The sequence below is a fragment of the Panthera leo genome, chromosome A2, assembly GCF_018350215.1.
Source record: "Panthera leo isolate Ple1 chromosome A2, P.leo_Ple1_pat1.1, whole genome shotgun sequence".
Taxonomy (NCBI): Eukaryota; Metazoa; Chordata; class Mammalia; order Carnivora; family Felidae; genus Panthera; species Panthera leo.
In genome coordinates, this window is record NC_056680.1 from 149,404,989 (window position 1) to 149,420,796 (window position 15,808).

Genomic DNA, 15,808 nt, shown 5'->3' on the forward strand with positions numbered 1-15,808 from the left:
AACCGGACAGCGATCCAAAGACTGGCAGAACAAACTCCACGACTAAATATGGAGAAGCTGCATCTGAAAGTTTAGGAAGGTCAGAAAGGTGGAGGGAGGCTGCCCACGGGAGGGAGAGAGCTGCGCACACATACAGGGCAGAGAAATGGGCCCTCGCACCAGGGAGCTCACACAGGGAAGCCTAATCCCTATAACGTTTGGCTTTAAAAGCCAGAGGGGCTGAATTCGGTGAGTTTGTAAAACCAGGGGGACTTGGAGCCTGGAGCTTTAAAAGTCAGCTGACTCAGCACCGGGCCAGCTGGAAAGGCAGGTGATAGTCGGGTCACTGCCCTTAAAGGGCCAGCAGCCTGCATGGAGAGGCAAGGTAAAAATGGCAGTTTACACAACCTCTGAGGCAAACAGGAGACAGATCTGCTCAAAGTGATTTTGGAGTGTGCCGGGGGACTTTGAAAAGGAGAGAGCTGGCAGGTGCCATTTTCCTCCCCCTCCCCTCCCCCCAGCATGAACACAGAGCCACCTGCCGGAGGTGGGCTGCACAGACACTTGTAGCCTCAGCTCGGGGCCCAGGACAAATTTTGTTAAAGCCCCGCCCAGTGGTGTTTGCCCCGCCCAGTCACAGGCCACCCCAAACCACGCCCACCCCTGCCGCGGCCCCATTCCCACATGCATGGAACTCAGCCTCACACCCCTTGCCGCCCTGACATGCAGCCCCCAGCTAACAACCACCTCAGTGCTTTGGGGGATTTGGCAAAGGACTAGTGGCCCAATGCAAATTTTCCTAACACCACTGCCCCGTTCCCCAATTCCCTGGCAGGTATGCCCCCTCGGAGGCGGCCTGCCTGGGTCCCACTAACACCACATAGAGGAACTGCTGCCCACAACAGGCAGAGAGCCCGTGCAGACGACTGTACTGAAAGGAAAGATGATCCAGATACAACAGCAGGGTGTAAGCAACACATACAGGCTACTTTCCTGAAGTGCCAGGTTCTGGTGAACAGGGACACTGCACTGCAGGGCACTCCAGGACCTCCTCTTCGTAAAGTCACTACTTTGAAGAGCACAAGTCATAGCTGACTTTCTTGACACAGAGAAACAGACACGGAGAGGGCAGAAAAATGGGGAGACAGAGAAATTTATCCCAAATGAAAGAACGGGACAGGGCCATGGCCAGAGATCTAAAGAAATGGAAATATAAGCAAATATAAATAACCTGCCTGATAGAGAATTTAAAGCAATGATCACAAAGACACTCACCGGACTTAACAAAAAAAAAAAAAAAAAAAAGAGTGGAAGACAGGAGTGAGACCCTTAACACAGAGATAAGGAATAACACAGCAGAGATAAAGGACTAGATAAACCAAATGAAAAACACACTTGATGGAATGAATAACAGGATGGCAGAAGCAGAGTAACAAGTTAGTAACCTAGAAGAAAGTAATGGAGGAGCGCCTGGGTGGCTCAGTCGGTTAAGCGGCTGACTTCAGCTCAGGTCATGATCTTGCCGTCCATGAGTTCGAGCCCCGAGTCGGGCTCTGGGCTGACAGCTCGGAGCCTGGAGCCTGTTTCAGATTCTGTGTCTCCCTCTCTCTGACCCTCCCCCATTCATGCTCTGTCTCTCTCTGTCTCAAAAATAAATAAACGTTAAAAAAATTTTTTTTTTCTTTAAAAAAAAGAAAGTAATGGAAAGTAATCAAGCTGAACAAAAGAGAGAAAAAAAAAATTACACAAAATGAGAATACACTTAGGGAACTCAGTGACTCCATCAAACATAATAACATTTGTATTACAGGAGTCCCAGAAGAAGAAGAAGAGAGAGAAAAGGGGGCAGAAAATTTATTTGAAGAAATAAGAGCTGAAAACTTTCCTAATCTGAGGAAGGAAACAGATATCCAGATCCAGGAGGCACACAGAACTCCCAACAAAATCAACAAAAGCAGACCCACACCAAGACATATTGTAATTAAACTTGCAAAATATAGTGATAAAGGAAATATCTTAAAAGCAGCAAGATGAAGCAGCAAAAGAAGTCATTAACTTACAAGGGAAAACCCATAAGGCTAGCAGGAGATTTTTCAACCGAAATTTTGCAAACCAGAAGGAAGTGGCATGATATATTTAAAGTGCTGAATGGGAAAAATCTGAAGCCCAGAATACTCTGTCCAGCAAGGCTATCATTCAGAATAGAAGGAGAGATAAAAAGTTTCCCAGACAAACAAAAACTAAAGGAGTTTGTAAATCACCAGCCCTGCAAGAAATATTAAAGGAGACTCTCTGAGTGGAAAGGAGAGATCAAAAGTGACAGTATAAAGGTAGGAAACACAAAAGCAGTAAAAAAGAATATTTCTGTAAAAAATCAGTTAAGGAACTCCCACCCACAAAAATATAAAGTATAATAACATACACTTAAAATGTGGGAGAGGAGAGGAGAAAAGAATGGGTTCAAACTTAACTATCAATTTAATAGAGACTGCTATATGCAGAAGTTATATACAAACCTAATGGCAACCATATATCAAAAGCCATTAATAAACATGAAAAGAATAAAGAGAAATAAGTCCAAATATACCACTAAAGAAAATCAGCAAAAGATGACAGAAAGACAAGAAAGGATCAGAGAAAACTTTCAGAAACAACCACAAAACAAGTGATAAAATGTCAATAAACATATATGTATCAATAATTACTTTGAAGCTTCTGCACAGCGAAGGAAACAATCAGCAAAACTAAAAGGCAACTGACAGAATGGGAGAAGATATTTGCAAAGGACATATCAGATAAAGCATTAATATCCAAAATCTGTAAAGAACTTACGAAATTCAACACCTAAAAAATAAATAATCCAGTGAAGAAATGGGCAAAAGACATGAATAGACACTTCTCCAAAGAAGACATCCAGATGGCCAACTGACACTTGAAAAAATGCTCCACATCACTCATCATCAGGGAAACACAAATCAAAACCACAATGAGATACCACCTCACACCAGTCAGAATGGCTAACATGAACAACTCAGGCAACAACCGATGTTGGCGAGGATGCAGAGAAAGAGGATTTCTTTGGCACAGCTGGTGGGAATGCAAACTGGTGCAGCCACTCTGGAAAACAGTATGGAGGTTCTTCAAAAAATTAAAAATAGAACTACCCTATGACCCAGCAATTGCACTACTAGGTATTTATCCTAGGGATACATGCCACTGTTTCGAAGGGGCACATACACCCCAATGTTTATAGCAGCACTATCGACAATAGTGAAAATGTGAAAAGAGCCCAAATGTCCATCGACAGATGAATGGATAAAGAAGATGTGGTATATATAGACAATGGAGTATTACTTGGCAATCAAAAAGAATGCAAGCTTGTTATTTGCAACCATGTGGATGGAACTAGAGGGTATTATGCTAAGCCAAATTAGTCAGGCAGAGAAAGACAAATAGCATGTGACTTCACTCATATGTGGAATTGAAGATAAAAAACAGATGAACATAAGGGAAGGGAAGCAAAAATAATACAAAAACAGGGAAGGGGATAAAACATAAGAGACTCTTAAATATAGAGAACAAACAGGGTTGCTGGAGGGGTTGTCGGTGGGGGATGGGCTAAATGGGTACGGGGCATTAAGGAGGACACTTGTTGGGATGAACACTGGGTGTTATACACAGGGGATGAATCACTGGAATCTACTACTGAAATCATTATTGCACTATACGCTAACTAACTTGGATGTAAATTAAAAAATCAAAAAATATAAACAAACAAACAAACATTATAAAATTAAAAAAAAATTACTTTGAATGCAAATGGACTAAATAGTTCAATCAAAAGGCCTAGGGCAACAGAATGAATTAAAAAACAAGACCCATCTATATGTTGCCTGTAAGAGACTCATTTTAGACCTAAAGACACTTGCAGATTGAAAGTGAGGGGATGGAGAAATAGCTATCATGCAAATGGATGTCAAAAGAAACTCAGAGTATCAATACTTATTTCAGACAAAATCTACTTTAAAACAAAGACTGTAGCAAGACACAAAGAAGGACACTATATAATAATAAAGGGGACAATCCAACAAGGAGTTGCAACAATTGTAAATATTTATGCACCCAACATAGAAACTCCCAAATAAATAAAAACAGTTAATAGCAAATATAAACATAGAAACTCCCAAATAAATAAAAACAGTTAATAGCAAATATAAAGGAACTAATCAATAATTATACAATAATAGTAAGGGACTTTTACACCCCACTTATATCAATAAACAGATCATCTAAACCGAAAATCCACAAGGAAACAATGGCTTTCAATGACACACTGGAACAGATGGATTTAACAGATATATTCAGAACATTCCATCCTAAAACAGCAGAATATACATTTTTTCAAGTGCACACAGAACATTTTCCAGAATAGATCAGATATCAGCCCACACAGCAAGCCTCAAATTCAAAAAGATCCAAGTCTTACTATTCATGTTTTCTGATCACAATGCTATGAAACTAGAAGTCAACCACAAGAAAAAATCTGGAAAGATCACAAATACATGGAAGTTAAATAACATGCTACTAAACAGTGAATGGGACAACCAGGAAATAAAAGAAACAAATGAAAATGAAAACAACAATCCAAAACCTTTGGGATTCAGCAAAAACGGTTCTAAGAGGGAAGTATATAGCAATACAAGCCTACCTTAAGTAGCAAGAAAATCTCAAATGGATAACCTAAACTAACCCCTAAAGGAGCTAGAAAAAGAACAACAAACAAAACCTAAAACCAGCAGAAAAAAGGTAATAATAAAGATTAGAGCAGAAATAAATGATAAACTAAAAAACAAAAACAAAAACAAAAAACAATAGAAAAGATCAATGAAACCAGCAGCTGGTTCTTTGAAAAAAAAAAATCAATAAAATTGATAAACCTCAAGCCATGTTGATCAAAAAGAAAAGAGAAAGGTCTCAAATAAATAAAATCACAGATGAGAGAGGAGAAATAACAGCCAACATTACAAAAATACAAATAATTGTAACAGAATATTATGAAAAACTATGTGCCAACAAATTAGACAACCTGGAAGAAATGGATAGATTCCTAGAAACATATAAAATACCAAAACTGAAACTGGGAAGAAATAGAAAATTTGAACAGGCTGATAACCAGAAAAGAGATTGAATTAGTGACCAAAAAACTTCCAACAAACAAGTCTAGGGCCAGATGGCTTCACAGGTAAATGCCATCAAACATTTAAAGAGGAGTTAATACCTGTTATTCTTTAACTCTTCCAAAATTAGAAAAGGAAGGAAAACCTCCAAATTCATTCTATGAGGCCAGCATTATCCTGACACCAAAACCTGATAAAGATACCACTAAAAAAGAGAACTGCAGGCCAATATGAATATAGATGCAAAAATCTTCAATAAAATACTAGGAAACCAAATTCAACAATACATTTAAAAAATCATTCAGCACACTCAAAGTGGGATTTATTCCTGGGTTGCAATGGTGGTTCAATACTCTCAAATCAATTAATGCAATATATCGCATCAGTAAAATAAAGGATAAGAACTATATGATCATTTCAGTAAATGCAGAAAAAGCATTTGACAAAGTACAACATCCATTCATGATAAAAACCCTCAACAAAGTAGGTTTGGAGGCAATATATATACCTCAACATAACAAAGGCCACATAAGAAAAACCCACAGCTAATATCATCCTCAATGGAGAAAAAATGGAGAGATCTCCCCCTAAGGTCAGGAACAAGACAAGGATGTCCACTGTCATCAGTTTTATTCAACATACTACTGGAAGTCCTAGCCTCAGCAATCCCACAGCAAAAAGAAATAAAAGGCATCCAAATTGGTAAGGAAGAAATAAAACTTTCACGATCTGCAGATGACATGATACTATATAAAGAAATCTGAAAGACTCCATCAAAAAACTGCTAGAATTGATATATGAATTCAGTGAAGTCACAGGATACAAAACCAATGTACAGAAATCTGTTGCATTTCTATACACCAATAATGAAGGAGCAGAAAGAGAAGTTAAGAAAACAATCCCATTTACAATTGCACCCAAAGTAGTAAGATACCTAGGAATAAATCTAACCAAAGAGGTGAAAGACCTGTACCCCGGAAACTATAAAACATGGAAACATGGAAAGACATTCCATGCTCATGGACTGGAAGAACATGCATTTGTTAAAATGTCCGTGCCACCCAAAGCCATCTAAACATTCAGTGAGATCCCCATCAAAATAGCAATAGCATTTTCACAGAACTAGAACAAACAATCCTAAAATTTGCACAGAACCACAAAAGACACCCCCCGCCCCCAATAACCAAAGCAATTTTGAAAAAGCAAAGCAAAGCTGGAGGCATCACAATTCCAGACTTCATGTTATGTTGCAAAGTTGTAGTGATCAAAACAGTATGGTACTGGCACAAAAACAGACACACAGATCAATAGAACAGAATTGAAAATCCAGAAATGGACCCACAACTATATGATCAATTAATCTTTGACAAAGCTGGAAAGACCATCCAATGGGAAAAAGACAGTCTCTTCAACGAATGGTGTTGGGGAAACTGGACGGCAGCCTTGGGCTTTCTTAAATTCCTTACAGTTTTCTGAGTCAGGGAATATAGATCTACATTATCTATATTATCTATTTCATTGGCTCATAATAATGTTTTTAAAACAGTATGGTATTTACTTTTCTTATTTTGTAGAAAAGCATAAATATGTAAACAAGAAGTGTAACCCATCTCTAATATTCCATATTGAACAGTTTGTAAAATTAAGAGACACATCCATGTCACAAAAAGCTACAAAATAAAAGGTGACAGGGGAAAGCCACCTCCCCTTTCCTAGCTCTTCTTCCCAAAGCTAAATCCCTTTATGAGTTTATGAGTCCTTCAAACCCCCAAATCACTGCATATACTTATTTCTGTCTTTCCACCTCTTTGTTTTTAACACACACACACACACACACACACACACACACACACTAACACTCTATACACAGTTACTTTGATTTTTTCACTTGCTATATATTGGGGCACATTCTCTAACTGCAAGATAAATATATATCTTTCTCTTTTCTCTTCTCTGCGTAAAAAAATCATTTGCTAAGATGTGTCACAATTTGTTAACCTGTCTTTTTGAAGGATATTTTGGCGTTGTTTCTAGGGTTTTGTTTATTTGTTTGTTGTGTGGTGTGAAGTTACTATTACCAATAATGCTACGAGAACATCTTTGCATTTATCTTAGCAAGTCCTGCCAATATATCCAGAGAAATTCTTCAGCACTGAGGACTGGGTTAAAGGGTATATGATCTACACCGGATTGTCATCCAGAAAGGCTGCATCAAATAATATTCCAGCGGAAGGGTTTGAGAGTACCGGTTTCCCCAAATTCGCCAAGCATTGGTTATCAAATTTTTTAGCTGTTGCAAATGAAATAAACTGGAATTGGTATCTTGAAGAAAAACATGACACAGCGTCCTTGATGGGACCTCTCAGCTTAGCACGAGGGAGAATCTTCCCCTAATTCCTCACCCCCATCCCCAGCATCTGAGAGAAAGAGACCCGAGGAGCTCTGGGTTCCCCTGGAGGTCACCTGCATGGGAGACAAGGACACCAGCGCCTGAATGTGTGGATCTTGACTGATTTGACCGGGGCGTGTACTGATGTCGCTTTGGAGGCAGAGCCTCTTCGGACGCAGTGCCTGCTGGGTGGCGTTACCTGGATTCCCATGAGGATGCAGAGATACCATGGTGGGACCTCCAAGATGCTATAGACCAGGTTGTTGCTGCTGGGGCTCCTGGACTGCCCCCCCTTCTTCCTGTTTGGGCCCTCAGTGTGACCGTTGAGCACATCGTCTTCTCTCTGCTGGGAACATGAGAAGGGCACAGAAAGGCATTTTTTTTAGAGAGAGAGAGAGATAGGGAAGGAGGGAGGGAGGGAGGGAGGGAGGATCTTAAGCAGGCTTCATGTCAGCACAGAGCCCGACATGGGGCTCGATCTCACAACCATGAGATCATGACCTGAGCCCAGATCAAGAGTCGGATGCCTAACTGCCCGAGCCACCCAGGTGCCCCACATCAGGGCATTTTAGGAGGAATCAGTGGACTTCCTGATTTCAAGTGGAGAGCTGGACGGCCTGCAGGAGGCACTGGGACCGCGATAACGGTGGGCCTGCTCGGGATTTCTAGGTCCAGACTCAAAAGACCGGTGATTTTCTACACTATACATCTTCAGTAGGGCCTGCATGTGAAGTCTGGGACCACGCGAGGGGAGCGGGCGCGTTGCCTGAAGCCCCGGCAGAGAAGCAGCTTTGTGGAGGAGAGGTGGGGTTCAACTCCAAGGTCAGAAGATGGGCAGATTTCCCTCCCAGACAGGGAAATGGGGATCCTGACCCCGAACGGTGTCGCTGCCCTCGTAGGTGCTGTGTTTACATCTGCCGAACAGGCTCTCATCTCAGCCTGTTTCTATAATAGTCAGTTACCTGATCCATCCCTTCTGCTGGGCTGTGAGCTCCTAGAATGCACTAACTATGCCTTACCCTTCTGTGGCGTCCCCGCTTCGAGAGCAGCCAGCGCGCGTGTTCAGTACAGACCCAATGAATGGACGGAACGTGCAAATGTGAGAGAGTGCAATGCCACCTCCCTGCAGCTGCCGGGAGTCCGGTGCAGGGACAACAAGAGCCGGAGGTGGAGTCCCCGGGGGGGTGGGCGGGGGGGGGGGCAGATGGATCCCTTGCCCCTCTGGCTCCACTCATACCCCCCACAGCTTCCGTTCCCCCACCTGGCCCTCCAGGTGTGTTTCCTAACACTCCCGATTTACGCGGCTCCGACCAATGGGGTTGTCCAGGTGTCTCCGAATGTGGCCTCCGTTATCCTGCATCAGTGCCTTAGCTTACCCTGTGCCCCCAACTTGAGCCCCTGCTTCTCCTACCCACTCCCTGATGGCAAGAGCTCTATGCCTCCTCCACCCATATGATTTTTTCTCCCGGTAACTCCCAGCGCGCTGCACCTCTGTTACATAATGTACCATTTTCTCTCTAGTTCTAGAAACATTTCTGTGCACCCTGCCTTCCCCTAGCTGGGCCACAAGCTTTCAGGGTCAGGAAGCTGTCTTCTCCCTGTTAACATGCCTAGAAATTTCTAGCAGAGCAACCTGCAATGTGAAACCAAAAACATCCTAGAAAAATGGGTGCTTATAAAGAAGGGAAGACAGGCCACCGAAGAGAGGGGTGGGTACATGCCCAGACCGGCCACTCCCCAGAGAGCCTCCAGGAAGCCAAAATGTGGGAGTCTTCGATTTCTTTCCCAAGGTGTTTGTTTTGTTTGCCTGACGTAGAGGCAGAAAGAACTCTGAAGAGAAATGAAGAGAGTTCTCTCAGGTGCCTCCCATGAGTTTCCAGAAGAGACGGCCAGGGCCTCTTCCCCAGAAGGCTGAGCAGCGGTGGGCAGGGGTCTGGCAGCTCTCAGAGCCCAGCCGAGGTTCACGGGGGACACCCGTCCCACAGGCACCCTGGGCTGCAGCCCTAGCCGGGCACAGAGGGGCTCTCTCTGCCTGTGGTGGCCACTGGCGAGGTCAGAGCGTCTCCACTGGGTTCACCCTGTTATTTTTAGGTGGTCAAAAATCGGTCAGAAGGGTGGTGGGGTCAGGGCTCGAGGCCCTGCCAGAGAAGCCTCCGGAGGCTTCTCTCTGCTTCTCTGGGCCTCGGGTTCCTCACCTGGGAACAGAAGCGCCTGGATCATTGGCTCGGAAGGAAGAAAATAAAGCACGTTAAGTGCCGGGGGGCGCGTATCGGTTGTTTGGTAAATATTAGTTCTCTCTCTCTGCTGACCTCTCTCTTTCCCTTGCTTTGTTGCAGAAAGTCCTTCTGTCCAAAGAAATTGTAACACTGAGAAACCTCGAAAAAACAAAAAAACTTAGATCCAGCAGAGACCAACCCGTGAATAAAAGTAAAACCTCCTCCACCTCCTCCTCGTGGCTTTCGAATTTATTCACAGAGTTTAGCCCTCAGGCAGGAATCTTTGCCGCACGACGGCCAGGCTGGGAGCGGCACACCTGTCTAGTAATCTAAACTCTGGTCTAGGACGTGAGCCACCGTCCTGGGCAGGCGGAATAATGATTGAGGACACTGGGACTCCCCCTGGACACCCCCTCCAGGCCTCCTTCTTCCTCTCTGCCCCTCCCCCTTAGCTTGCTTCCTCTCTTTTCGGGGCACTCACCAAGGCTTGCGAAGGCTCACAGCTGGTGATGGCAGAGGTCATGGCAACCTGGGGTCGGCTCCTTTTGGCCTCCTCTCGGGATGAAAACAGAGTGAAGCTGCTCCAGTTGGAAGAGATTAACGTCTCGCTGCTCGCCAAAATAGCAAGGGAGGGAGAAAGACAGGGATCCTGGGCCGGCTCCGGGCAGGGTGGGGCTTCCAGACTTTCCCTCCTGCCCCCTCCAATTGCCACAGGAGATCAAGGTGCATTCAGGTGCAGCGAATGTTTCATAATTAAGTTTGAGTAAGTGCAGAGAAGTTAATGATCCTCTATGGCACTACAGGAGACAAACTGGGCACGGCCTTTCGGGGAGCGGCATGACCACATTTTCTGGAAGTCTGATTCTAGGAGCCAGGGGGGAGGGGGGGGGGTTGGTGAGGGTGAGGCTCTGGGCTGAACACAACGGCTTTGCAGTTTTTGAATGTTGATTCTTGGTGACTAGTTGAACCGGAATGGAGAGCATTTGAAAAGATAAGTTCAACCAGCCTGGCCTCTGATGATATCATCACAAAACAAAGGGCATTACTGTGGATCCAGGAGAAACTGCTAAGGTGCGTTGGGTGAGCAAAGCCCTTGGGTGAGAACCTGAGAAATGTGCTTCTAATCCTTAGGTGTTTGTCTTCCCCACACCCGGAAATGTCTAATAACCCACCTTGTAGAGAGAGAAGTCCGGGAGGGTGTACTCTTGCTCTTATTCTGCACAGGGCCCTCCTCAAAAACTCCGAATAAAGCCCCCTCCATGAAGTCCAAAGTAAGCCGGCTACTCATGATGGTAGAATGTTCTGGAATGGGTGGCACTGGGACCTAAGGTTCGGGAAACACATGGTGGGATGCACATAGATGTCAGTGGGCATTGGTCCAAGAGGAGGCCCTGAAAAAATGCAACAATGAGGTGTTTGACAAGGGAGGGGACAGACCTGCTTTGGGCTGTGACAGAAAAGCCGGCGGTAAGTAGCTGGCCTTACTGAATACTTGGCTATGTACACTGTGCTACGCCTTTTTGGTATTACCTTGCTTAACATTCACAACAAACTAGCGTTCCCATTCCTTTTTTACAGATTAAGAAAGTAGGATGTTGATGGGCCCGTTAAGCTCCCTGCCTAAGGTTCATAACAAATGTAGAAGGTGAGATTCAAAACCCAGACAGTCTTGCTCCACAGGCTGTGGAGGCCAAGGAGGTCCTAGTGGAGACAGGCCCTCTGGGTCTGAAGATGTAAAGGATGAGGCTCCAGGGGACATGGCCGCAGAGCCGGCTTCCCCCCACTATCCCTGAAGGGAACCGTGGATCCTCTCCAAATGGCACCCCGGGGCCACGAGTTCACCTCAGAAGTGAAAGTGAGACTACTTACCTTCGGAAAGGTGTGGATTCCGGCCTCTGTTGGGTTTCCCTGAACACACTAAATGTGCAGTTCTGAGCGGGGCAAGTTATGAGGTGAACACAGAGAGCAGGTGCCACCGTTCACGTGGATCTCTGTCCTGAGCAGCACAGGCCTCGTTGCTCCAGGAAGACCCGGCAGGTGTGAGGCAGAGTGGGGGGCGGCCTCTACTGCCTACCACAACCCCTACCCTCACAGACCTGGGGGGGGCACGGGCAAAGTTGGGTTTGTGTCAGACATGTCTTTTCCCTGTCACCTTCTGGGATAACATGGAAGAAGGGGACTTCTCAAAAACTCTATCCTCCCGACACTGAAGGTCCTGCCTTTCGTGGCTACGTTCTTTCCTCTCCCTGGCGACTGCTTAGGTATACAGTTAAACTCCCCTACGCTATGAGGTAAAATCCTTAGCTACACACAACTGAGGTAAAACAGAAAGATGGTCTCCTGTTACCCACTTTGTTTGGTTGCCTATACAGTATGTTCCAGAAACTTCCTCGCTCTTTAAGTCCTCTCTTCTGGGCCCGACACTCTTTGTCTCACGTGGTTCCTCGTATAAGTCCTTTGGCTTGTGGCCGCTGCTGATGTATGTCCGTGGAGTCCCCACCTCCCTCAGCAGTTCAGATGAGGAACCAAGCCATCACCCCTCCTTTTCCTCTACCTTCCACCCCTCGGGAGTCACTTCTACAGACTGTGATCCCTCAGCTCATCATTGGCCTGGCCTGGCTTCTGCTACCATCTCTTACCTTAAAGCTACTGTGGTATTCCACAACTCTCTACAGTCTCAGCTGCCCCAGCTGGTGGCCTTGCCCTCCCTCCCCATCTGGAATCATCCTGCCATCCCGTACACACACCAGCCTGAAGCTCTCAATACACAGTCAGCACCTTTACACATGATTATTTATAACCCTTGTGTTTCAAGTTATGGAAATCAAGTTCTAATAATTAGCTCAAACAGAGGAATTTAAGAATATGGGGCCTGTCTGGAAACCCATGATCTTTCCTCAGACACGGGAAGGAATGAAAACCCTTCCATTACATTTTCACACCTAAACATCTAATCCCAAATTTGAGGCAGTTCCTCAAGCCCCAGGCACTTTGGGAGGGGAGAGGCACCAGGCTTCTCCATACATAATGCATGACGGCCCCATTGGATGCACCACCTTTGTGTGTGGAGTAGGCTATGCAGGCAGGCTTGACCTGGACCTTTGCACCACTGCAGATAAACTGGCAATTGCCCGCTATAGGAGGGAATATGCCAAGAGACCGCCGTGAGGCAAATCACACCTGACAACGAGAATGAAGGAGGCCGACAGGGTTTCTCAAGAAAAGGTCCAACAAAACCGAAGGCACAGCTCTTGGTTTTGCTGTTCGGACCCGTTGAGCCTCCCTCATCTTCCTCAGTGAACCATTCTGATCCGCAGTCTCCCCGCACAGGGGAGACGACGCGTGTGTGCACATCTATTCCAATGCTAACAACCTCAACATATTTTTACACAACAGAATTGTCGAAAATGTGGCAGAGGTAATCCAAGAGAGCACTGGGGAAGCAATTTCAAGGCTACTTGTCTATGAGATGCTTTACTCCAGTGAACATCTAATTTCGTATACTCTTGATCTGAAAGGTCAAGAAACCAAGCTTTATCGTCGGAGGGTGGGTTTCCTACATCCTCATGGAGCCCTGACTTTTTTCATGAGGAATTGGAGTTACAGACTTTCAGGCTTGGACGTGCAAAATGGTTTACTTCGAGTTTTGGTATGTGCAGCGTGGAAGAGCCACCACGAGTGGATTGTGGCACTTGATTTATGACTTCATGGCCTCAATAATTCCCATACTTATGTTTAATTGAATCTCAGTTTATCTAACAGAGGTTGACAAACTGTGACTCAGGCCAAGTCTGGCCCACTGCCTGTTTGTGTAAATAGAGTTTTATTGGAATATATCCCATTCACTTAGATACTCTCTAAAGCTGCTGGTGAGTTACAACGGCATATCTGAATGGTTGCGACAGCCCACAGAGCCTAAAACGATCTGCTACCTGACCCTTTGCAAAAAAAGTTTGCTGACCCCTGCTCTAGAACTCCAGACCAAAAACTTGTTTTTTTTAAAAAAAAAAACACTTAACTTTGAGAGTCTTCAGCACGTAATTTTTCATCTGTAATCATACAGCGTCAAGAATGGTTTAAATAAATACATTTAAACAAAATATAACTAAGTACTTAAAAAAAAAAAACTTATTTCCTCCTCTTCAGCTGAATCCTGCTTTTCTCTTCCAGAAAAGATACTACACATTCTTCTTTGAGTTCACTCTTGTAGAGGACAGGCAGGATTTGGGGGGCTAGTTACCGGAAGTCATGATAAAAACCTTCTCTCTATATGCTCCTGTCACTAAATGCTTCTGCTCACCCCTTCAGCTTATCTTTGTTTTTCCTTGTGTAAGCCCTTGTGTTGGACAAGCAGGGCTGAGGGGAGACTATGCAGTGGGGTCCCGGAAACCAGGACTGGACACGTTCATGGAATGGAACTGCCCTGGGGCCGAGATCCAAACCAGCTTATGGAGAGCAGGTTTGAAAACCACTACTCTAGGGGCACCTGGGGGGCTTAGTTGGTTAAGCGTCCAATTCTTGGTTTCAGCTCAGGTCATGATTTCATGGTTTGTGAGTTCGAGCCCCATGTCAGATTCCATGCTGTCAGCAAGGAGCCTGCTTGGGATTCAATCTCTCCCTCTCTCTCTGCCCCTCTCCTGATTGTGCACTCTCTGTCTCTCTAAATAAATAAATAAATAAACAAACAAACAAATAAATAAATAAATATTTGAAAAGGAAAAGAAAACCACTACTCTAAGATGATAGGGTAGATTCCAGAATTTGACAATGGATTGCCCAAGTTTAACTGCTGCTCTAAACAATCCCTTCTCAGCGGGAGCGGGTCCTGCAACCAGCTTTGGTGTCTTTGAAATCTCAGCTCTTCCTTCTAGTGCACTCTTCTTCCCCATGCTGGGCCACTGAGGCTGGGAGAGAAGGCTGGACTAGAGGGTCCAGAGGATGTCAGGTGGATTTTCAGGCAGAGACACCTCTGCCATGAGAGGTCCTAGACTTACAGACTCCATCACCTTGAAGCTGTCTGTTGGAGTGCCCCATCTGACCTTTCACCTGGACCTGACCGCCAGTCATCAGAGGACAGTATTCCAGAGTCCTTCTTGGCAACCCACGAGTCACCCTGTTACTGTCTGGCCATTCGAAGATTGGGGAAATCACAGGATGCCTGATTGGTGTAAACCAGAAGCTAGGAGTTAGCATGCTTAGTCGCAAGCAACAGAAACTGACTCTGACCAACTGAAGCCAGAAATGGGCATTTATTTGAAAAACCCTAGTAGGTAGCTCAGTGAATGAAGAGTCAAACAAGCAGGCACTAGGAAAGACGGCAATAGTGAATTCAGGGACAGGAATCCCGGGACTTTCTCTTTCAGGGTAGTACTATCAGGTGACCCAGCTCCACCCACCCTCTGTTCCTGGAACCATCACTCACAAGTCAAATTCCACGGGGACAAGATCTGATCGGCCCAGCCTGTGCCCACCCCTGCAGGCAGCCCACCGGGATCGGGGTTGAATAGGGTCCTACAACAGGTACACAGAACGGGGAAAGGACAGTCTTTCCGAAGGAGAGGGAAGAAAGGCAGGAGGAAGACACAGGAAGGAGGTGGCTACTCCCCACAGTTACCATGATAGGGAGCATCCTGTGTGGAGGAGCCCAGTGAGTTTTCCCATGCGAGTTCCCACGCAAATTCCCACGCAAATTCTATTGCAGTGAGTGAACCAGCCACGTGGTAAGTATGACAGGAGAGTGTGCCCGCTTCGTACGCTTCCCCAGCCACTCTAGATAGAGCTTTCCGTCTCTATCTCCTGTACTAAGCACAAACCTGGAAGGTGATTATCTACTGCCCACCTCCCCTTCCCCCAAAAAACAGGAGTTCAGTTCGGCAGACACTGTTTTTGCATAACTGATGTGCGTTTTCTGTGCCATTGTTTTCCTCTCCCCACCCTCCGCCTATTCCAGAGGACACGGTTCTTTTTTATTTTTTAGTATTTATTTATTTTTGGGAGAGACAGATCAAGCAGGGGAGGGGCAGAGAGAGAACGGGACAGAGGATCTG

General features: G+C 45.2%; 1 protein-coding gene across 4 annotated transcripts in view; it reads right to left on the bottom strand.

Moving 5' to 3' along the window:
* The window catches only part of LOC122211972 (solute carrier family 23 member 1-like), a 57,397-nt gene extending 46,835 nt beyond the window's left edge, over positions 1-10,562 (bottom strand). For 3 of the 4 annotated variants that reach the window (XM_042925581.1, XM_042925571.1, XM_042925555.1), the window contains exons 1-2: positions 10,243-10,562; positions 7,745-7,891 (exon numbers count right to left, since the gene is read on the bottom strand). In XM_042925581.1, coding sequence (XP_042781515.1) covers positions 7,745-7,891; positions 10,243-10,284 — 189 coding nt within the window. In that variant the 5' untranslated portion in view covers positions 10,285-10,562. The remainder of the gene's footprint in view (positions 1-7,744; positions 7,892-10,242) is intronic. The other variant, XM_042925562.1, reaches the window with a different exon arrangement.
* Positions 10,563-15,808: the final 5,246 nt, after the last annotated feature.